The sequence below is a fragment of the Centropristis striata genome, chromosome 19 (assembly GCF_030273125.1).
Source record: "Centropristis striata isolate RG_2023a ecotype Rhode Island chromosome 19, C.striata_1.0, whole genome shotgun sequence".
Classification (NCBI taxonomy): Eukaryota; Metazoa; Chordata; class Actinopteri; order Perciformes; family Serranidae; genus Centropristis; species Centropristis striata.
This window is the reverse complement of record NC_081535.1, coordinates 20,623,301-20,648,034: the sequence shown is the minus strand read 5'-3', so window position 1 is coordinate 20,648,034 and position 24,734 is coordinate 20,623,301. Positions and strand designations below refer to the sequence as shown.

At 39.8% G+C, this 24,734-nt stretch overlaps 1 protein-coding gene across 1 annotated transcript in view; it reads left to right on the top strand.

Annotated features, from left to right (window-relative positions):
- Nucleotides 1-24,734, top strand: part of lamc3 (laminin, gamma 3) — a 116,829-nt gene that overhangs the window by 55,524 nt on the left and 36,571 nt on the right. Inside the window, exon 10 of the mRNA XM_059358292.1 lies at nucleotides 10,255-10,453. Coding sequence (XP_059214275.1) covers nucleotides 10,255-10,453 — 199 coding nt within the window. The remainder of the gene's footprint in view (nucleotides 1-10,254; nucleotides 10,454-24,734) is intronic.

Below are 24,734 nucleotides of genomic sequence, written 5' to 3'. Positions count from 1 at the left end.
GCTTCTTTTTTTTTTGAATTTGTAGAGAGCTACAAGCATTTGGGATCTGTGTTGCTCACCCAGCTCCAGAAATATCAGCCAACGCTACAGAGTACAAGACGTCTCAGATATTCTCTCAATAGTGCATGACAAGGAGTTGTCGGACCAGACAGCTAGAGTTTGAGAGAGCGAGTAAGAAAGAGACAGCGTATTTCACTTGAGTTTCCTCAATTCGCCATGACAATTGGGCCAAACACTGCACTTATGCCTTCACCTTTTCACCTCTTCATTTCTTCACCCAGACTGTCAAATGACTGACCCATCCAGGACATCTTTTTCACTCCATAAAAATGTGTCATTTTTGTAAACATCTTAAATTGTCCTCCCCGATTTTCCTTTCACGACTAATACATCAAGTGCCCAAGTCATGAATGTATGTAGCAAATGTTTATGCATGCGGACGCTTGGGGGGACAGTCTTCCTCTGGAGCATGTGCAATGCCACTTGTCCTCCTCCTGATCCTGGACATCTGCTTGACAGTTGACACAGGCGGAGTTCAAGTCCCCCTGGTGACTCGACAGACTGAACACTTGAGCGCAGCTGCCAGGAACTATCATAGACAAACATGAAGTACCTCCCTAAACAGTTGCTTTGACCTGCCTCCAACAACTGTGGACACTACTTGATTCTGCTGGACAGTGACTGTGCCTCTCTTGGCTGAGCGGTGTTTCATGCTGAAGGGGACATCATCTAACATAAGTCCTTGCAGCCATCTGTTGAGAAGCTTGCAGTGTTGATCCTTTTCATATCTACAGCGCAGGCCAACCTGCTAAGCCTGAAGCAGCAGGGAGACAAGAAAAGAAAAAGAAAGAAGGGGAAAAAGAAGACAGAATTTTAATGAAATAACCCTCTAGTAGAAGGCAAGAGAGCAGCATATGGCTGCTCTTGTGTTCAGTTGAGGAGTGGAAGAGAGAGTACGAAGAGCAAAGATCCACAAGAGCAGCTCCAGGCTACCTGTCACTTTGATTCAAGCAGCAATTGCAGCTAAGAGCCTCACACTACCTGCATATAACCTAGTCTGGTGGCCTTGTCATCTGGAAACCTAAGCAAAACAGAAAGGAGGAGCAATGGGAAATGAGAAACTTGAATGGAGGGATAGAAATGGAGGAGTTAATAGAACAAAAACAGGGATTAAAGGATACGGAGAAAGAGAAGCAGAGGGAAAGTCAACTAACTCCTGTTAGTAGTAGGCCCTGTTCAAACTTGGCACGCATCCTGGGTCATCCAGTCACAAGTGGAGAGCTCTCAGTACAGTTGTGAACGCACCTAAGAGGTGTTGAAGATTGCTTTGAGATCGGATATCTTTCAGAGCTGGTCTGAGACACTATTGTGCTTGATGCACACTAGGGGCCTCATTCATGAAACGTGAGCAGAACGAATTTGTGTGTAAACCGTTCGCAGACGGAAATTTACGTGCATCTCCGCATTCATCAATATTTTAGTAGCTCCGATCTTTTCGTAGCTACTAACAAAATCTACACATGCTGCTGACAACACGTAGTGCTTGTGTAAATTTAAGAACGCATATAAATAATGCTCGTCACTGTTGGAAATTACAATTTTAATTCATAATGCGTTCTGTTATGTACACAATACGCAGATGCCTTTGAAACATGTGATATAAACATGACAAACGATTAAAAATATAACATATTTAGTTAAATTAGTTGGCAATTGGCGGGATTAAGATTCAGATTAAACTCATAATTGTGAATTATCTATGTAAATTGACTCAATAGATTATTTAGTTAGTTATTTTCTACATGTTAAATGATGATAATAAAAATATAGGCTAATAATAAAATCACAAAAAGGATGTAAACCATTACCATATCTGGATCAATTCTAATTAAACCTCCCACAGTATAAAAGGCCCTCAGTCCTAGTTAATGGTAACCATGGCTGAACTTGCACTTCTACATGATTTGGCGCAAGGCACTATTTGGAGAGAGCGGTACTTCAGGGATCGGGCAGATCTGTTGGCTGAGAATGATGAATGGTTGATTAGTCGTTTCAGACTACCGAGACCAATTCTGTTGCATTTATGCAACATTATGGAGCCTAATCTGACGAGGCCAACAAAACGCAGCCATGCCATCCCTGCACACCTACAAGTGCTATCTGTGCTTGGCTTCCTAGCCACAGGGACGTTCCAGCGGGAGATAGGTGACAGGTCCGGCATTTCGCAACCATCCATGGTTGCCATCCATGGCAGCTCTCAGAGGTATCATTAAATTAATGCCAGAGTATATCCAATTTCCATATGGCGCACAACGGCAGACAGAAGTAATGCAGGGGTTCAGTGCAGTTGCAAACATGCCAGGTGTTATCGGTGCCATAGACTGCACACACGTACGCATCAAGGCTCCATCCGGTGATGCATTTGCTTACATTAACCGGAAAAACTTTCATTCCGTGAATGTGCAACTGATCTGTGACGCAAAGTGTGTGTTGTTAAACGTTGTGGCACGGTGGCCCGGTGGGACGCATGACGCATTCATCCTGCGTAATTGCGCAGTTGGCACGCGTTTGGAGGATGGAGCTGTGAGAGACGCCTGGCTCATTGGTAAGAATATAGCCTGCATAATCACATGTGTGTGTTATATATGGACTTACCCTTCTATATCCATAGGGGATAGGGGTTACCCACTGACGCCGTGGCTTATGACCCCACTGGCCAGCCCGCAGACACCACAGGAGCTGTCACACCACTACTAACAGATGAAAATAAAAAATTTTTTTGGACTCCACTTCTCCCAAAATAATTTAAATCTCCGCTTCGGAAAAATTCTTTTTTCTTTCTCGTTCTTTTTTTCTTTGTGCCATGACTGACAGGTCGACAGGATGCCTCTACACACCTCCTTATATGGTGGTCATTAGCAATTCATGGGCGGGGTTCATGCTAATTGCTGATTACCGGGAGCGCGCTGCCACCTTACGATGGATTGGCATTCATGATCATACACACGTGTTTACGATCAGATCTGAGTTTCCCGCGGCGTTCATGAATCCGGAGTAGGTTTTTAGTAGCGTAGGCTTTTATGTGCAAATCTACGCACAAATCTACTAACGTTTCATGAATGAGGCCCTAGGATTCTCATATCTTAACTGATTTTAACATGGGAAACCACAGACGTAACAGCAACATATTTAACCCATTTTTTATTATTTTGATCATAAGATTACACAATTCCAGGGACTTGACTGACCTTACAGAAAAAAACAAGACGGACTGTTGTGGTCAGATCATTGGCCTTGTGTGTGTTGTTTTGCACGGAAAAACAAAACACAAACAAAACATAACACAAACAAAAAACGGATGATTTTCATGGTTGAGAATATGCAATCAGCATGGTTATACATTTTGCAGCACAAGCTGTAGGTGACTTGGAAATAAATGCTTTTTTTGTCTGTTTGTTTTTGTCCATCTGGCTTGGGAGACAAAAGTTCCATTCATGCCGTTGGCAGCCATGTTTTTGTTCTACACAAGTATGCAGCATCTGGTCAGCTCGCTCTCATTGCTAATTGCAGGTTTCTGCTCAATATTCCATAGCACTTCCTTTCTCACAAAGGATGTTAAGCCAGAAATGTTCTCGTGATCAATATTTGCGATTAGAAACATGTGAGACTCAAATACGGTTGATAAGTTTATGTCTGTAAAACCCTCACACTACACACAACACCCTATCAATTGTCACAAGGGGCGAATCTGATCCAAAATCTGCCCAATTACCCTCTAATGTGTCGGGCAGCATTAGACATTCTATTGAGCGCTCTGCATACTAAGGCCTCAAGGCTGTTCAGTCTGACAACAGCACTTTGTCAAAATCATATAACATTCTCATTCATTTCAGATCCCAGTATTGGCACAATGGTTTAGATGCCGAAGGCTAAGGCAGATTTGTTTTAATGTGTTGATTTGTTTCTTTATTTCAATTATATCAGATTTATATCTGAGATAAATACTTTCCATTGGTTGCAGTGGGGTGTGTATGTGTACCAGAATGCATGTGTGGTTTATAATTGTTTCATAGAGTCCCCCTTAATATGAATGAAAATGTCTTCCTTTCACATAATTTGGTTTCAGGTCACGTATAGTGCACCTGCAGGCAGTGCATTTTAGTGTTAGACTCCTGACAGTGTTGGACCTGTTTAAAAGTTTAAAGTTTGTCCATCCAACCTTTGCCCCTAAACTGCCTGCAAGGTGGTCGATGTTGGAGCCTCAGTGGGACTTGTGTTTGTGTGAGGCGGCTGTGATTTAATTGAAATTGAGTTGATTTAATTTGGTTGGAGCAAAGTCTAAACCTCCTGATTGATCGTGAGCTCCTCCGCCATTGCCCAAAAGTTATAGGGGGATCTATCACTTGTTGTGATGGCGGCTTTATGTGTTTCTGGCAGAGTGTCAGCGGCAGCACAGTCAGTGGACTTCAGATCATTCTGACACACTCGTAGAAGCAAAATGGAAATAGAGTGGCTCAGGTTGAAGCTTACATTCTGTTTTTGAGAGTTGTTGATTGAATATACATGCATCATTGATTTGCACTGACCCAGGGCTGCAAGGCTTATTTTTGTTAGCATTGACAACAACAACAATTATATAGATTTTTCTATAATATATTATAAACTATATACAGTATATATTATAGTTGTGTGTAAGTTCCCAAGTTGACACCTTAAACAGCTTGTTTTGTCTTAACTACAACTCCAAAAACCCAAAGACATTCAATAGTGTATTTCATAGTGCAATCCCGCAAATGTCCTGCTATATTGCCGGAAAGATCTGTGCCGGTTTTCGCCTTAGGCCGTTCATAGTGATCCCTTGAAGGTGTGATTTTAGCTTAATGATCTTCGTTTGTTTATAACAAGGACCTGACACTCTGTGCACAGTTAATGAAGTTTGTTTACGATCAGCGGTGCACACCACATGTACAGTTAGCATGCCGGTTTGTTTACAATAAGCGGCGGGCGCTATGCCAGGTTAACGACGGCGGCCGCAGTGAAAAGTGATTTAATGACTGTCGGAACAAGTGGGAGGTGTGCGTTAGACGTCACGCACAACGTCAAGTATCCTGCTTTGCCTCGATGGCTCGTTCATAGTGGTCCCACTTCCAATAGTCCCACCAATTTTCCTCCTCTCTGACTACCTCTGGAGGCGCGTTCGTAGTGGAGGCAAGACCTTACAGAGCCGTAAATGTCCCAGTATGAAACGGCAATATGAAAGGGGCTAATGATAAACAAAGAAAACAGCAAATGCTCACATAGTTGAAGCTCAAACTGGAGAATGTTTGGTATTTTTGCTGAAAAGAATACTTAGACATTTTAGGAAACACTCAACTTTCTTGTCAATGGTTTGAAGAAAAGATTGATACCACTCAAGTGTTTTTATACCAAATGCCTTGAGTCAGGAGAAAAGCTCTCAGTTTCTCAAATCTCAGTTTGGCATTAATACTGGGTTTGGGGAAAACAGCTTACCAGGCTGTCTTCAAAGGTTAAAAAAAAAGCTACTTTCCAGCACGTCTAAAGCTGATTAATTAACACATTCTATCTTGTTTGTTTATTACATACAAAAACAATGAAAAGCAAAAACAACAGCTGAAATGATAGAGAGGGAGCAGTGACTTCCTGGAGTCAGGAACCCTGTGAAACACAATCTATTATAACTTTACTTATTTTTTTCTGTGAGTCAAACAAGCAGAAATCTTAACTAAACTAATCGTTTCCAGGCTAGCATGCAGACATGAGACGAGTATGAATTATCTCATCAAACTCTTTGGACTTATTGGACATTTGTTTGTTCTGTAGGTACTCAGTTCTTGGGGGTTTGGATATTTTATTTTGTTTTTTTCCCAACACTGTAGTTCATAGAATCCTTAAAAATGAATGCCTTTGAGTAAACTGAAATGAACATGTTGCAGCGCAGTGTTTACATTTCAGTGTGAGTCTAGAGTGCATTCTGCTAGTTGCTAGGCTTACTTATACAGTGTGAAGTGCTTAAGCTTAAGTTAATAATGGTGACTAGCAAATCACTACTACCCTCAGGGACAACGCTGCACTGCGATGCCGTCAATCTCCGGCAAGAACGGAGAAATGTCTGGAAGAGTCCTTATCGAGTCGTGCTCATTGCCCCAGCCGAAGATTCGATCATTAGCTGTTGATTACTTTGGTATTCAGGACAGCCACACAAACTCTCAAACAGAAGAAAAAAGACTTCAATAAATAACCTGACAATTAATCAATTATATGAACCAATTTTCAAAATTGATTGACTAATCAAGTCATTGCGTAATGATTGAAGTATGATCACTGAATGTGACACAGAAAATGTGAATCTCTGAGCAGAGAAACATCCTCCGCCAGCACGATGTGGTATTTAGAGGTTGCTAAACTTTTTAATTCTCTCCAATTTGTCATGTGAGATAAAATAATGAACATAAATCCATGGCAATACACAGACAGCAGATCACGCTTGCACATGAATAATCCTTTCATTGTTTCTTATAGTGATTCATTACTGTGGAGAGGGGCCCGCCAGTGGGGCCATTTCTGGATGGTCTGTTAGGGTTATGAGTAATTATGCTGTGGCACCTCCGTCCTCACAGACAAAGAAAGAATTACCAGAAACCACGCTGACGCAAATCAGACCCCAGCAGAATAATGGCCAGCGAGCTACATCTGAAACATAACCACTCACAACCATCAGGGAGCACTTTAGGAGAGAATATTAGCTTAGTCACACAACAGTATTACTGGGCTCATTACCCACCGTTATACAAGGAACGTGCAGTATATATTTCCTATTAATCATTTCAAAAGTAATATCTGTTGACTTTTATTTTCTGTGAGCATGAGTTTCTTATATTACTCATTATTATAGTGCAACACTCCCCAAATATAGGTAATTGCCTCTTCTCTGTTCCCCAAAAATAGTGGCTCTGCTGAGACTGCTCCCACTTATAAACTTAATGCAACAATGATCATCTGCCGTCAGATACTGTTGTGTTGAGTGCATTGAGTATAGTGTGTGTTTGTGTGTGTTTGAATGGTAGAGACTAACTGGAGAGACCACAGTTAATAAAAATGAAAAATTTGCAACACCATAGAGGAGCATGCAGAGATTATGTCTTGTTTAAATAAAATTTAAAAATGAAAAAAAATAAAGCCATAAATAAAAGTGAAAATATTTTTAAATAATTTAGTTACTTAAATGGAAAAATGTAAGGACAAATATAAAGCTTTATATGTTTCCTTTACATCCAGTTTTTATTATTATTATTTATTAAGCTGTCACTTCATTTTTCAGCTTTTTTTGGCCTTTGCATATTTACTCAACTTTTCAATAACAATAGTATGATTTTATTTACTGGCACACGGTAACGCAAATGAATATGAACTACAACAATAATAAAATGTTGAGTAAATCGGAACATTTATTAATGCCGTATATTACCATAAAATACTGTGCTGTTGGATAAAGCTTTATAAACCTGTTGAAGTAACTGTGAAATGAATATCTTACAGCTCTATTTATGATTTTTGGTAAGAAATCGTATGATCGCATATTAAGCATAGTTATCTCAATTGTGTTCTATGTGTTCATTCCCTTAATACAAGATGTCGGAAAGACACACAAATTTAACTTCTGCGTTTCTATTTATTGGTAATGATATGCATTTTGCATTACGCATTTTTGCATATAATCATTAATCAGTTCCCTATTTTCCTCCCACAGCATTTACTCTCAGCATTTCTTAAACAAACTGAGCTTAGGCCTTTTTAGCTGCAGTAGTTTCCACTTCAGATCACTTTCATTACAATACTACCCCAGTCAATGTATCTAATGTATACTTGAGTTTTCTATGCACTGGTATGAGTGGTGGCTTGATGGACTCAGCAGTGAGTATTGTATATCAGTTATTTAATTTCGACCTCCCACCAATATCGGTTGTTTTTCCACTGGTTAAGATGTTTAGATTTGTGAGGTTTCATTGAAGACATTCCCATCTAATTGGTGATGGATTTAATCTCAGCCTCTTTTCTTTTCCAGGCTGGCTGATTTTTTTCTTATTCCTTGAGATCAATATGTATTGATTCTTAAACTACACTGGGATGTGTGGAAGCTCATTTCACTTCAGAAAGTGTTTTGTCTTTACTGGTGATGATTGGTGGTTGTTAAGCCGTGCCCCCAGCTCCTCATTGGCTGTAATTATCTATTTCTATTGATTCTGACGTCACATTGGCATGAATGATGCCTTATTGGACAGAAAGTGCTATTGATTGGTGAAGCCCTTTCTTTACTGCTTGTGTTCATTTTCTACAAATACTAATCCCACACTGTTGAATGGTAAATATAAATAACAAAGTGTGTGACATTCCTTCATGCGTGTATCCTCTCATTAAAATTGAATTGTGTAAAAGCCAATCTCAGAACCCATCAACTATCAGATTGACAACGATTTAGCTTCTGAAGGCAAGCGCTATTTTTCTAGGGTTCTGATGTAGCCAGCAATTATTTGGATAATGGATGTCCAAGACCCCCTCTTTGGTGTGTCAATCATTGTTGACATTCTGATTAGCACCTTGAGACCTGAAGAAGGAGTTGTAGTTGAGAGACAACATCTCCAACCAGGTTGTTTCCCTGCATATTAATGCAGATATTTAAAATTTTTAAAAAGTTAATAAAAAGCTAGCTCTCCATACAATCCGTTTACCTGCGTGCAGCCAAAGCCCACTCAAACATGACTGGTCAAGGCTACAAATGGAAACCAGAATGCGTCAGATACCAGTCTTGTCCTGTTGCCTGCAGATTCTGTATTCCTATGCAAGTAATGATGAAAGCCGGGTGTGTTGTTTTACGTAATAATACAGGAAAAGCTTGGCTTTTGTTTCTTAATTTTGAAATCCTGCAGCTTAGATAAAGAACAGACACAGCAATATATCACTTAAAGAAATAAAAGAAAATAACTTAATTTCACCACCCTTACATTGGAGATGAACAACTAGAAACAAGAAATCAAGTGCAGCTGCAGTTGGAATAGTACTTATAAAGATACAGCAAGAATACTAATATATAATACATAATAAACCAAATGAAGTGATTGGTAACGCAAATAGCATTATTTATTAGACCATGAAATACAAGTGATAAAAGAAGAGAAAACTGTTTAGACTTAATTGAAATAATAATTACATTGCTTTTTACTTAAAAAAGTAATCACTTAACTAATTACTTTAACACATCACTGAATAATACATTACCCACAACAGCCAAAAAGCTCAATTTGTGGCATCCAAAAGTGGAGCTTTACCAAAGTGTTGCAGGTCAGATGGAAACTGACTAATCTGGTCGTAGATGTCACAGTGAGAGTGGGCTGTAGATTTACAGAAGGGCCCGGCAGAGATGATAGGGCTGTTGGCTGAGCAGATATTAGACGATCAGACAGTTGAATTGCTCCGAATGACGCCAGAGGCACCTCGCAAGCAAAATCACCCACTCAAGTCCTTAGCCCTCCCAACCCCCAGAAGAGCTCAGGATGTACTTCACACACGATTACGCTCAAAAACAAGGTGGCAACCAAGCGTGCAACCTGTCAGTTTTGCCCACTCGCTCACCCAGAGCTGGAAGAGAATGGCAGTATAGTTGTTGTTTTTTTCTAAAAATTGTTATGTATTTTCATTTTTGGAGCATAAGTGGTGCAAGAGGTTCTACAACAGCATATGCTGTCTACATTTTTCTTATTTCCATACTGAGAGACAGCAAGACTTCTGCCTATTTTTATGTATCAAAAGCACCACTTGTGAGTGTTTTTCCAGTTTGGGTCGGTAGTGGAGTGGGGGTATGTCTAGTGGTGGCTAAGATCTTTGAAGTCCTGTTAATGTGCTGTAATGAGCCAGAGATGAGAGGGTGGGTAATTACACATGGACTCCTGCAGTGCTCCATGTGGGCTCTACCCCTTTTTCCTTCACGCGCACACACACACACACACACACACACACACACACAAACAGAAACTGGAAGAAATAAGAGCAGGCAGAATATTTCTGAATATACACAAAAATAAATATTAATGCAGCTTCCACCACAACACACTTGCACAAACAAAAAAATCCATCTCTGTGTTACTGCATTGATGGCAGGGAGTTGGCTAAGACTTCAATGATAAAGCTGACTCCACTCACCTCTCTAACATCCAACCTCTGCCCCCCCCCCCCCACTAGAGAAATTCCTGGGTCATCAAGTCTTCAGCTATGGCCAGCTACTCTCCATTACCTTCACCTCTGAGACCGCAGAGCTGCTCCCCAACCATGTCACCTTGCTCCTCCAGGGCTCAGAAGTGACCCTCTCTGCTGACCTTTCACCCCAGCCGGTGCTTGACCATGACCCTGGCCTCACATCACGGACCTCCTTCATTGTCAGGTACAAGGATGCAGGCATGGGGCTGTCAGTTTGTTAGTCTGTGCACATGCTGTTGTTTTCTTGGGGGTTTTTTATACTGTTGAACTAGAGTCTCTCAAGCATTTGCCTGAATGTGAGCATCAGAGTGGATGTTGGGATGTTTGTTTTTCTCTGCATCTATGCATCTCCCAGTTGCCGACTTGTTCCTTGTTTCAATATATTCACAGTCCGCAGAGTACACACTATCCAGGACACCCAATGTGCCGACTACAGCTCACCCAAGTTGCCTGTGCTGTCATGGTCCCCGCAGAATGTCGGTATATGAATGTAGTGATGAGCCAGCTCCCCCATGCGCTGGCTGTCATGTAGATCTGGCAGGTACAGAGCAGCGGCATTACCATTTTTACATTTTATACATTTAGCAGATGGTCTCAGCAGCAGTGCAATGACACAAAAGTCACCAAAAGCACAAAAAAAGATATAATAAGGTGGAGCAGCAATCAAACTTATATTTGACTGACAAATGATTGTGTCGTACCTGCTGGTGACACTTGTTACAACGTCAAAATATCATCAAAGCCCATATGACTTCACCTCTGGAGACCATGAATATCTAGACCAAATTTCATTATAGTGGGGCCGATTAGCTCAATATTTTACAACAATCGTTCACTTTGTGATAAAAGCATGAAATTTGGTAGATGTGTTGGTGAATATGTTTCGAACAAATCTGGATATTGGGCCACCTCAAAAGCGCCCCCTAGTGGCCGTGGCAGGCATTTGTTATACGAATAAATCAATGATGAATAAACACTGCCCTTTTAATAATACCAACTGGTGATGAATTGTATATTGTTGGAAAGCCTGATTAGTCACCTTTACAACGAGGTACAGCTTGTAAGGATCGTGCATTCATGGAATGAGCAACGGGGCTAAACGTGTGGGTAGCACCCCCCAAAAATGTACATCCCCTGTGTAGTGGGGCGGATTAGTTCATTTTGTGATAAAAGCATCAAATTTGGTACACTCATTGCTGAATACATGTTTAATGAATCTGGATATTGGGCCATCGCAAAAAAAATTCTGATGGCTGTGGCGGCCATTTTTAAAAATGGCCGCCGGTGGTTACTGGCGTGGAATGCTTTGCCTACCCTACAGCTGCTGTTTCATGTTTTCAGCACCACAAATATAATTTAGAGACATGTTAAAGTGACAAAAGCTTTATTACAGTCTAATAGAAAAGAACATTAACTTTGTATAACATTTTATTAGGTCTTGATATTCCCATTCACAGGCTACGGCCTCCTCTTTGGCTTGTATTCTTCTGTTGCTCCTTAAAAAGAAAAAATAATTTTCAATATTGTATGACCTGCAACAATAAAAACAAAACACATTTAGACAGAGAAAAAAATCATACATTTTAAAAATTCTACTAGGGTTACTTGTAGCAGGTTACTCTTTCTGGCAAAATCCTTGTTCTGAGGTGTGTGACTTAGTCAGGCGGCTTAGCCAAATAAAGGGGACGCGCCGGACAAGAGCACCACATTTTTTCCACATACTCTCTATCATTATAGGTTTCAATTTTTAGTAGGAGCCACTTCATCAAGATTGCGGTGATGGCAGCCATATAAAGTCTATGAGAAATGCTATATCTTCCAAGCCACTTAGAAGGTCAATCTTGGAGTCAAAATATACATTTTCTGGGTCCAGGAATCATTTAAAGCTATTGAGAATATCACTAGATGATTATTTGATCAAATAGATATATTCATTTTCACTCAGACTGGGCAACTCGCTTCAAGTGCTGCAGGGTATCCTGAGTTGAAACTGTTTGGAATCAATGTTCACGGGAGAGTGTGGATTAGCTGCCGTGTACACTGCTCAAAAAAATCAAGGGTACGCTTTCATCTCATGTCAGATCTTGATCAACAAATTATTTACAGTGAGTCATCCAGTGATATTCTCAATAGCTTTAAATGATTCTTTGACCCAGAAAATGTATATTTTGACACCAAGATTGACCTTCTAAGTGGCTTGGAAGATATATTGGTTCTCATAGACTTATGGCTTATATGGCTGCCGTCTCCTATCTGCAATCTTGATGAAGTGGCTCCTACCAAAAGTTGAAACCTTTGGTGATAGAGAGCATGTGGAAAAATGTTGGTGCTTTTGTCCGGCGTGTCCCTTTCTTCTCAAATCTGGTCCTAAGCCGCCTGACTAACTGTGATGGAGTTATACAATACATTTAAAAAAAGAAAAAAAGAACCACATGGGCAAAGGAGACATTACATATAGTGTGTGTGCGTGTGTGTGTGTGTGTGCAGAGAGAGATGTCCACATTCCACAGGACATAATTTAACAGTGTCTTATTAAGCTTTCACACCCAACAGCCACTGATACATGTTCCAAGCTAACTAGCTAGCTTAAGTACCTATTTTTGCTATCTTGCTAATTTACTTTTCCGCCAAGGCCCATGATGATTGTTTTTCTCTTTAGCCTTTATGATGTTCATAACATATTTTATTCATAATTATAACAGGTGAAATAAAATATTTAGACATACCTTGATGGACAGTCCACTGCACTGATTGTCCCAGGAAGCAAATGCTAGCTAGCTCATTTGCTAGCTAGCTCGATGGCTAGCCTGATTGTGGTGGGGCAGGAAAAATAACTGAAAGAGTGTCTAACTGGATTTTTGTTAATTTAATATGTGTATTTACATTTTTTAATTTACGTTTGTATATTTAGTTTACATTTTTTAAATATTTTAAGAAATAATTTAAATATTTTTTGTAATTTTAACGAAGAAAATGACTGCTATGGCCACTAGGGGGTGAATTTGCGATGGCCTAATATACAGATTTGTTTGAAACATATCCACCAACACATCCACCACATTGTGTGCTTCTATCACAAAATAAACAATTCTTGTGATTTATTGAGCTAATCCGCCCCACAGGGGATGTACATTTTTGGGGGGTGCTACCCACACGTTTAGCCCCGTTGCTCATTCCATGAATGCACGATCCTTACAAGCTGTACCTCGTTGTAAAGGTGACTAATCAGGCTTTCCAACAATATACAATTCATCACCAGTTGGTATTATTAAAAGGGCAGTTTTTATTCATCATTGATTTATTTGTATAACAAATGCCTGCCACGGCCACTAGGGGGCGCTTTTGAGGTGGCCCAATATCCAGATTTGTTCGAAACATATTCACCAACACATCTACCAAATTTCATGCTTTTATCACAAAGTGAACGATTGTTCAGCTAATCCGCCCCACTATTAGAATCCATTGATATTTTAGTTTTGACCTAAGTGGTAGACCAAATGATCGACGATCCCCAGAGCCATGGCTGAAAGCATGTAAACTTGAGAATTCCTGTTTGAATCAGACCACAAATATAGGAATGCTTCTATAATATAGTGAGGGAAGACACGGGGGTATGAGAGTTACTTATTCAACAGATGAAGCTTGTAGGAGTGATGTTTTAACTGGAGTGGAGAGGTTACTCCGCCAGAAGGCTGCAGGAGGCACAGGAGGGGGGTCCGGATGGAAGGATGACCAGGTCGTGGCAGGGAAAAGAGAGCTAAATGGATTAGAGCGACAGCATGCAGAGCAAAAGATGGAGTGTAGGGTGGGTCCATGGCCTGGAGGTACAGTTATGTGGCCAGTGGTCCCTTTGCAGATATACCAAACACCAGGCTTCAAATTTGATACAAGCAGCCACAGAAAAAACAGCAGATAAAAATGTAACATTATTGATCTTGTTGAGAAAAAGCAGGGTCTGGGAAAAAAAAAATCAATGCAGTGTATGTATGTACTTCAAAAGTCATCCTAACTAAATATTACCAAGGTAAGTACACTGAATATACTTAAATCCCCTATTGCAGTAAATTCTAACGGAATGTGCAGGTTTTAATATGCACATGTTGGTACAGAAAAGTCCGAAGTCAGTCTTATCGTCAGGAGCTGTAGAAGTTTGTTGGTAGGATGTCTCCCTATGGGGACAGTGTGTGCTTTTCAGTCTGTGCAGACCTAGCATGCACTTCCCCTTATAGCATGGATGGCTGCAGCCCACATGCAAGGATTTGTCTCATTAATAGCAAAGTTAACTTTGAATTAAATATTTTTCTCATTTTTTTATCCACGAATCTCTGAGTTAAAACATCTCTGACCCAGCACAGCACTTTGCCGTTAACAGTTGCAGTTTTAAATGTCTGAGTAGTTTCACTCACTGGGGTATAATAAATACTGAAGCCTCCCACACCTATATGTATAAGCACACTTACAATCAGTAATCAGATCACATTCATACAACTGTAGTTGCATATGTACAAAAAAAAATTATATATGCACAGCAATTTTATTAGAGGTTAAAGGTATGCATAGTTTTTTTTATAATACAGGGGCAACAGCACCTCTATTAATACTGCAGCAATCAGAGGTTTGATATTGTTACAATGATGGCAGCAATCAAAATCAAGCTGCGACACATTTCCCGTCACACTGAGCTGATGGTGTTTACATTACTTGTAGCTGGCAGTCTGCTGTTTTTGTTTTCTTGGTGTCTACTGTTAGATTATATTAAGTTGTGCGTGTGTCAGTTGTAATAGCTTATTTGTGTTGCAGACAGTTGATTAGCATCTCTTTTTTGGAAAGTGACACTAAAGCAGATTGAGTTGTCTTGTGCCAGGCTGCATTTTTTTTTTTACTGCATCGTGTCAGTCGTAAGTGTGTTGAAATTGTTTTAATGCAGTCAGGCTAAAGTACAGCCAGCAACAATTTTGTCCATATACATATTGGCGTGTGACTGTTTGAAGACGAAATTAAAAATGTGAATCTATCCTGAGCTATTGTCTTCCACCCAGTGAGAAAATCAGCCTTTTCCTTCAAGATGTTCATAGTGTCTGCCTCACCAGCATACCAACAAGGCAGACTGTGCTGGAACATGCAGCTCCATCCTGAAGGGAACAGCCTACTCTCATCATCTGTGTTGTTCAGAGCAGTCCAATTTGTTGTTGATATTGACCCTCAGTCGTAGGACTGTTCCACCGACACTTGAAATCATCTGCCACAGTGTTTCCCAAACTTTATTACAGCCCCATAGGCCATGCAACAATGGGACATGGTAGTTGCAGTTATTTTTTTGTCTGGATGGGGAAGTAACTCTTTTTCCACCATTTTCTTCACATAGTAACCGGAATTAGCACTCTCTTTTCTACACAGGGTCACGAGGCAGCTAAAAACATTATTTTCTTCTGAAGAATGTACCTGTAGCTAATTTTGGCAATGAAAATACTTTATTTTACAATGAAGGGTACACTTGACTGTAGTTTTGACACTGTTCTCCCCCAGAAAACATGCCCATGTGTTGTTTCCCAAGGAATAGGTCTATTAACTTCTGTGCGTCACCAATATATCTGCCCTACTCCCTGTAGTAACACTAGCTATGTACTGCCAGATTCTATGCATTCATTTTACCTTTTCAACCAAGTTTTGCAATGCCTAAGCATGCACTTTTTTATCCTAATCTTTTTTTGTCGCCTTAACATAATGACCTGCTACCATTTCACAACGTTACCACGTATTTGCTCGTTCCATCAGTAAGGGCACTAATGGCCAGGTTAAGCAAAGAAGATTCTGAAATAAAAGCTTAATATATTAAATATAGTTTATATTAAATATAGTGTAATAGCTTAGTTGTTTAAGGGGAAAAGATTGAATCAGATTAGTACTGGTACCGGCAGATGCTTCAGGTATCAGACCTGAAAAAGGGGTATGGTGCCATCCTTAATATGTGGTCATATGGTTTGGAGGACTTGTTAGTATTTTTGACAATGGGACTGGGCTATTAAAGTTATTTAAGATTTGTGTTTTTAAATGCAGATAACTTTCTTTTTTTCTTTTATTTTTGCATAACTCCTATGTCACTTTGCCTTCCTCCAGGGGTACACAAACCCCAGTTTGGGAGCCAGTGCCCTACCAGCCTTCATGTCACATTACACTTCGCTTGGATCTCCTTGCAACAGTTTGCTCTCTTCCAAGCTTCCTGCCGGCCTTTTTCCTTCTTGCCCTTCATGGTAAAGCGGTCAATCTGAAGGCGGTAGTGAGTGGAGCTGAAGAGGGGATCCTTGGTGTGGTGGCCTGTGGGGAAGTGGGAATGTAATCAGTCATACTGTTGTGGAGAGATCTCATTAGACCAGTTAACTTTGGGGAGTGGGTGCAGCTGGCCCAATCTCCACGTTCAACCTGTTAAAAAAACACACTCTATTTTTGTTCTCTTCCCCCACTTGGACTGGCGTCTTGTAGCCAGTAATCCTTCTCATCCCACTCAGCACCTCCTTCACACTGTTTTGTTGCAATTTGTCTTCAATTCTGCCCCTGCGTTTCTATCTTTAATTCTCCTCCTCAGCACCCTCAGACCAACTTAACTTCCTCCCTGTAGCCAGCCTTGGAAGCCCTCTTCTTCCTTAAGAAGGGATTTAATTTTCTTTATTTTCCTGTGTTTGTTTAAAGAAAACTCCAAAATAACAGCAAACTGTTTAACGGCACTGAAGGGTCCATATGGATATTGACATGTTATGCAGCCAGGGAGCCCTGCATTGTCCTCTCTGTGTGCTCCACAGGGTATGTTCCAGTCCATTAGCTCAAAACAGTCCTGTAGAGCCTCCACATACTTCTGGGATCACACTCTTACAGTCTTGAGAACAATGGGGCAGCTGGCTGTTGGCTGCTGCTGAAGGGAATCTATAAAAGCAGTGATATGTTAAATTTTAAAGACACTTGAGGGACCGTAGGTTACAGCATTCTGAGTTAGTTTTACTTTGCAAGGTGGGGAGATTCACAAGTTCAGATGGGAGATGATTAAAGCATGAGCAAAGAGCTGGCCAGGATCCTCTGTGATGAAAGACTCGTCCTGATGGATCTTGTAAAGTGTAAACCTGCAGGATCGTGTCTTGGTTGCAATGACGGGCTCACAGCAGTTGGTTGTCTGGAATCACACAACGATTGTTGGCAGTTCGGTCAGGAGTTAATATACTTGTTCTGTAGTCTGTGGTGGTGTGAAAACTAAATTTGACAAAGGACAGGTCAGCTTGTTGAAATTGGTTTCAGTGTGGTGGATAAGAGAGATGCCCATTTCAACAGGAGCGAGGCAGTGAGTAAGTATTCTCTCTCTGTTTAGTGTGGAATATAATGCTTAGAATAGAGCCCGACAGATATATCGGTTGACGATTTTATCGGCCGACATTGGCCTATCAAAGGCATATTGGTATCATGCTTTTATAAAAACTTATTTTACTTAATATATAATGCAGCAAATGTTGCTTGCCGTGATTTGAAAATTGCTTTAGCATTTTTTTTTTAAATGGTCATCATTTGACTGAAACTGAACAGTAATTGTATTTATTCAGCTATTAATTGAACAATTAATTTAATAATGAATAGCTTTATTATTTTTTTAAATTGTATTCATTCTTTATTGTCACAGTTATCATGTATAGAATTGCTGACAATGTAATACATTGTTTGTATAATGTATTACAATGTTACATATTATTTGATACAGTTTTATATTTGAGAAAGTAGCTCTCTGGGTACATTTGTAGAGTGGTAAAAATCAGTGCACAATCCAGCTAAAAAAGGTCTATTTTCATTCAGCTCAAAAAATCACTATATTGGCCACCATATTGGTTATTGATTAATTTACCCCTCTAAAATCAGTATCGGCATCGGTCTCAAAAACCCAATGTTGGTCAGGGTGTGGCTTAGACATTAAGCTAATATAGTAGATATTTATGCAGATATTTGCTGCATGTCAACTGTCTCTACAGTGTATAGTGTCTCTATAGTTTTCATATGTTTAGCCAGGTCTTTGAAGCTACCCAGCTACCCACACTGGCTGAAAGGAACAGTGTCTAAAAGTGTTGTATAAAAAGTAGTTTAAATTCATTCAAACAAAAGTTCATTTTAAACTTGTATAAACCAGTTATTTCCACTTCCACCAGCTACTTGTATAACTTGAACTGGGCCAGTGCAATGTGTAAATAATGGAACCCAAGAATTAAGTTCTGTTTTTCTTTATTTTATTCACAATTAACCCAGTTGACTATATGCCAGTTGACCATTAAGTCAACCAGTAATAACTGACTTTTTTGTCTCTTGAAAACAACAGAAACATGCTGTAACTACAGCATTGGCGTATTGATTGCCTTTTAAGTGGATTTGGTAACTTGGCAAACATCTGCCTATTCTACACATCCAGCTGATCTAGAGAGACATTAGTATTCAGGTGGAGTCATGACGCTGTTCACCTGATGAATGTACTGTGAGTCCAATATTCACTCTACTTGAGGTCTCCTCCAGGTCCTGAGGGAAATATCTGGTTCTTTACCTGCTAGCTTTGTTTGTCTGCTGTTTGGTGCTTTGTAGCTACAAGGTTGTTTTTTTTGCTGCACTCGAAAATAACAATGTGATTTTAAATGAAACATGTCACAGTTTTACCACTAGTTTTTGCACTTTGAAAACCACTTAAGTGGGACACTTCACTCCAGAATCAATAATATATATTTTTCCTCTAACGTGTAGTGCTATTTATGAATCTAGACTGTTTTGGTGTGCAGGAAATGTTTTCTTTCTACCATAATTCCTACATTAAATTGCTTACAACAATGTCTATAAATGATCTTGAGTAATGGATCATGGTTCCTGGAAAGAAACGTTGCTGTGGCAGTTCTTCAAATGCTTTTATTTCTTGTTTGGTGCTTTTTGCACAACAAGTCGAGTGCTATCTGGTTCCATTATATTCAATAGAAGAGAGACATCTCAACAGCACATTTATTCAACACTCGAAAAGTCACATCAAAACACTCTAGATTTATAAATAGCTCTATGTAAGAGGAACAAATATGTATTTTATTATTTCCAGGTGACCTGTCCCTTTAAGGCCACCTTTCTGGTGATAAACTTGATAATCTCTTGGATGCAGCATTAGTTTGGTTCCTGTGAGTAACCTCATTACAGAGCACAGACACAGGTTCCACCTAGTCTTCTAGTCAAGAGAACATATCTTCACTTGCTTTATCAGAGGATCCAGCCCCTGAACTGGGACACAGCTTGTATCTCTCTGTTCCCTCAATATTTCCATGCCTCTCTCTGGTGTCTGCACACTGGTAATGAGTTTCCTCTTGGCACAAAGAACCCTGGCTAAAGAAGCTCTTTGGTTCCTTTTCTGAAATGCACTGGAGCTTGGGGGACTGTCATTAAGTGTTCCTCTCTGGAGAAGTTCTCCACAGATCTCATTACACGTCTCAGGTACATGCACAGATGCACTTCACTACGTACTTTATATAATTTCCTCTTACTTCCTCTGCCTCTCTCTGTCACATGCAAACATGTCAAGAATCTGTGCAAGTTTATGCTTTTACACAAAAACACCAATCCAAAAGGCCACCTGGCAGTGTGAAACACGTATCAAAAATAATCATGTTGCAAAAATGGGAATTTCCATGATTCCAAGGCAAGTCAAAGCATGAATATACACAAGCAGAAACACACATCTCTATTGACTGACAGCATCTGCGTTCATAGCTGGTAAATATGTTAACCTGTTAAGTGGCTATGTGTTCCCACATGGTGCAGAGATCATTTTAAAATCAGATGAAGGAAAAATATATGGAAGCGTGGGGATTGGAGCGCAGGGGATTGATAAGAGGAGGAGGTGAATGGCTTATATAAGGTAGCATCCACTCTTCTTCTGATGTTCCCTCTGTTCATTTTCTGTTCCCTTGAAACCAGTAGGCGGGGAGGTTTTATTGCCTCGCTTGTGGCTGTGTGTGTACGTCTGCGGCATGTAAGCATAATATTTATGCCATATGAACCCCTCAGATGCTCAGCCACTTTTTACATTCGAGTGATAAACGTTCTACATGCAGCAATCAGATGTTGGCTGTTTTTACTGGCAAGAGAAGTGTTTCAGGAAACTGCTCATATGAATGTCTGTAAAAGGTAGGAGTCAGCAGAGCATAGCATTGCAGGCATGTGGTCCATCTGGCACTAAGCTCTTTTCTGTCATGTTTTCAAAATTCACTGACTTTGATCATAGATCAGGACCAGGTAAATATATTGAACATAATACAGGCTCGTTGCTGCCAAAATAAAAAACAAAATGCTGTAGGTGGCTAAGCAAAGCAAGACGAAAAAACTATTTGCCAGAGTAAACCTTATTCATTTGGGATTCATTAAAATCTACAAATCCAGCCCAAAAACTATTTTTCATGATAACTAAATATTTGAATATTTGACGTAATATTTGCATTCCAGATTAATGGATTTTATAATGTATAGCCATACTTAAGGTTCACATAGAAAATTTCTATTACAATTTTTTTTTTTTATTCTGAATGTTTCAAATGGAATAACTCATCCAGAACAGTAATCCATCTAATCATTGAAACCTATGTAGTTCTAGTGTAACTTTGTCTTTCAATAGCCTCATAACCAATAGATACGGTCAGCGGCAAGTTGGGGGGTGACAGTCAACAAATGCTGGGAAAACACCAATTTATTAACAATTGCTATGCAGATTGTTCTGTTAAATAGCAATGGCCCTTTTTTATCAGACTTACGTCAACAATGTGTCATGTTTTATATAGAATCCTTGTTGTCACTTGACCAAAAACATTACATTCAAAAATGAAACAGAATCGGATCGGATTGTTGTCCATATCATCTATATACATGTCAAAAGACTAGACAAATGATCCAATTTAATGGCTCTAGGTCCCTAGAAGTCTCAGCGAACAGAGCAGATGTCACAAGGTCATGTGCGAAGCAGTGTCTGGAAAATTATTTAAATGAAAGAGCTTGTAGATAGCTGGACTGGAGTAAATATCTTCTGCAATCTAAATTCCCTAGACATGGTTAATTGAACTACTGACGCTATGATTTAATTGACTAGCATGTTAAAGTGAATTCCATGCACAGCTTTGAGACAGTAGCACTGCTAAGACTACTCCGTGTTTTGAAAAAGTGCTATATCAGTCAGTGCTCACAAGTTTATTTGACTTGCAGACAGTCACACAAGAACTCTTCAGCATGGTAGCAAATGCTTGTTTTTCCCCTCAGGATTAAACGCTGTGACCTTTTGCGGGTCTTCCAATAACACTGACTGTATCCAATAAAAGTTAAAAAAGAAATTCCACAAAACTCAAAGTAACTTTGATTCCGTTTCTACAAGCCATGTCATTATTCTCTCGGGCTTGCTGGCTGTTCAGGGTTAAAATCTCAAAGAGTAGGAGTTCTACTAGAACAGGTTTACATGCTTCAGTGTTCAAAAAGCATATTATTTTTTCATACTGTCTGTCTGAATATACCTGTATTCTCAGTTTTAGTGGTTCTCTGTAAGTCCCCCTCCCTAAAAAGCCCAGTCTGCTCTGATTGGTCAGTGTCACAGTGTAGCAGCACTTTCTACCTCTGTGTTGTATAGTTGTGAAATCACAACCTTTCAGAATTCCTGATGGCTCATAAATTCACAGTTTCTGAATACAGGCTACATGCATTTCCCCTTGGATTAAGTGTTTTGATTCTTTCATAGTATTAATTTAGCTCTCAGACCAGCTTTATAACAGGAAAAAAAAGACAGAAACTTTTTACAATATGGGACATTTAATCATTTAATAAATCAGGCAACAATTCAGTGAAATCTTTTCTGGAAATGGACCAAAAACTTGCTTAGAAATGCCAAAACAACAGAAAAAAGGGGTTACAACCAAGCATGATAATTAATTCTGCTTATAAGGATCAGAGCCATTGATAACTCGACTGATAGTGAGATACTTGCTGCCAAACAGTGGGAGGGTAGCTGCCGTCCATAGTTTTATATTATATCTTGATATAACAGACAATCTAATTAAAATGTTTGTTTTTTTCCACCAGCAGATTGGCACTATTTGAATATGCTAATAACATGTCCCTATACACGTTCTATTTCTGTAAGTCTTTTTTATTTTTCTATTTTACAATCACTTACATGCTTACTTATCTTCCTTGTGCCTCATCATTTCTCTGTTTCCTCTCCATCCTTCACAAACCTTTTTTGTCTTGCTTTTTTGCTCACCTTGTATCTCTATCTGTGTTCACTCTCTAAGGGAGCTTGTATGTGTGTGGGCATGCGTGTGTGTCCAGTATTCTTTTGGGCTTTTCTCTCCCGATGATCTCCTCTCATCCTCAGCAGAGCGGGCTTAATTACAGTGTGGCTCTCTGCGCTCTGCTTGGTGCTGATTAAAAGGGACACTGACGCTCCATAGGGAAAGCATGACTGGGAGTTTGTTCACTTTCATGCACACTCTGCTTATCTCTGTCTGACCAGCTCCATTACCATGGCTTTGAGGCCCAGTTTGTAATTGCCTCTCTTTATTACTGAGCGTACATGTCAGGCCAAGGAACAAGGACCCGCCGCATCAATGAAGACTCTGTGTGGCAAGCCAGGGATGCACACACACGCACTCAAGCTCTCATGTGCACAGTAAATGTGAATGCTGACAGGGGCCATGCACAAAATCAAAAAAGCATTTCCAAAGCAAGTTAGTGTTGCATTGACCTAATAAAATAGAGGCCATCTAACACTCACACATGAAAGGCCGGACTTAGACTGACATCGTCAACAGACAAAACACACTTTGAAATTTTTTCTTTTAAGATTCTTGCCTGTGGTTAAAAGGTTCAGATATTATAATTGGGCATCACTTTTTAAATAAGGTATCCTTTATGGTGTGGTTTATAGGATAACAAAACTTTTATTAAAAGTAACAAGACAGAGAGTCTACAGCCATGCTAGCAGCTCTATGAAGCCTGACTTTAAGGCGAGTATGCTCCGTCAGAACTGTTTGTCAAAGGTCAAATATTTTTGGAAAAACCCTCTGCCTAGATCTTTCCGATGTCAGATGAGGGGTGACTATGTTCAACCATTTCTTTCACTTTCTGTAACCGATGAAATTAATTGAAAGAACAAATTGTAATTGGGTATATTCAGCCGTTAGCCACAATGCTTTAAATGAGACGCACTAGGCTTCTGACTTACTTGAATGTAAATCCATCTGCAGCAATGTTAGACACTCAGAGCAAATGCTCCGGAAGTTAGGTGACAAAGTATAAAGAGCAACACAGTCCGTAGGTCAAAGAAAAGCATGAGATTCGTCCAGGAGTCTGTTGTGCATGTCCGTGTGTAACCAATAGTCGACTTTAATTTCTTGCCTTACGGCAACTACCGGTACGTTTCAATAGTACTTTTTAAATCCATACCGTGATCTTTTCATAAACCTAGCAATTAAAAAAAGTAATTTTGTTGCCTAAACATCAAGTTAGGTGACAAAGTATAAAGAATGACAAAGTCCATGTGGGGATGAGGACAGGTTGATGGATAGGACAAAGAAAATCATGACATTCACCCATGAGATGGCTGTTGCTTATTTTAACCCATAAAATCTTTTTTAAACCTAGCAGAGTCATTTTGTTGCCTAAACATCACCAAGGAGCTTTATTTGAATTCACAATCTTTATGATTTTAACCACGTGTTTGAAACTGCAAAGTCTCTGTTGTGTGTTTGACTCCAAGGGGTCCTGACCAACTGTCCATATGGGATGAGTTTGAAATGGTAACAGTTTCACTCACAAGCTTAGTTTTGTGTGTTAGCAGGCGAACTTTTGCTAATTATCTCAAAATTCAGAGTACAGCTGGCTGATGGCAATGTCATTCATTTTTCTGGTATTTGATCATTAACCAAGTTGTGAAGAATCCCCATGACTATTCTTTTTACTTTTCTCCCTCTGGAAAAGAGCTCCACAGCACCTGAACCAAAATGTGTTCATTATCACCCGTATTTGTAGCTGAGGACTTAATGGTTTATTAGAAATGGAGAAACTCATGAATACTTATTAATGGTTAGGTGCCACATATTAGAAAATGTTACCCATAATTGTATTTTTCCTACACCTGCACATGAAGATTATATGAATATGTTCCTTCATGCTGCTGCTCCGTGTGCCTTTGGGACAAAGCAGCCTGTGTGGAGCTGACACAGCACCTCTCATCAAGATGGAAAGAGTGCATGATTCCTGGAGTAAAACAGGCAGATGTCAGCTGTGCAGCCCGGCTTCAAAGAACATCCTTCAGCAGATGGCAAAGCTCAGTGATCAAGACCCTGAATATGTGTTGAAGTCAGCACATTTCAATTTTTCTTCACACTACACTGTATGTGTCGGCTGGCAGTGTTGTAGATGGCCTCCCATAAATAGTC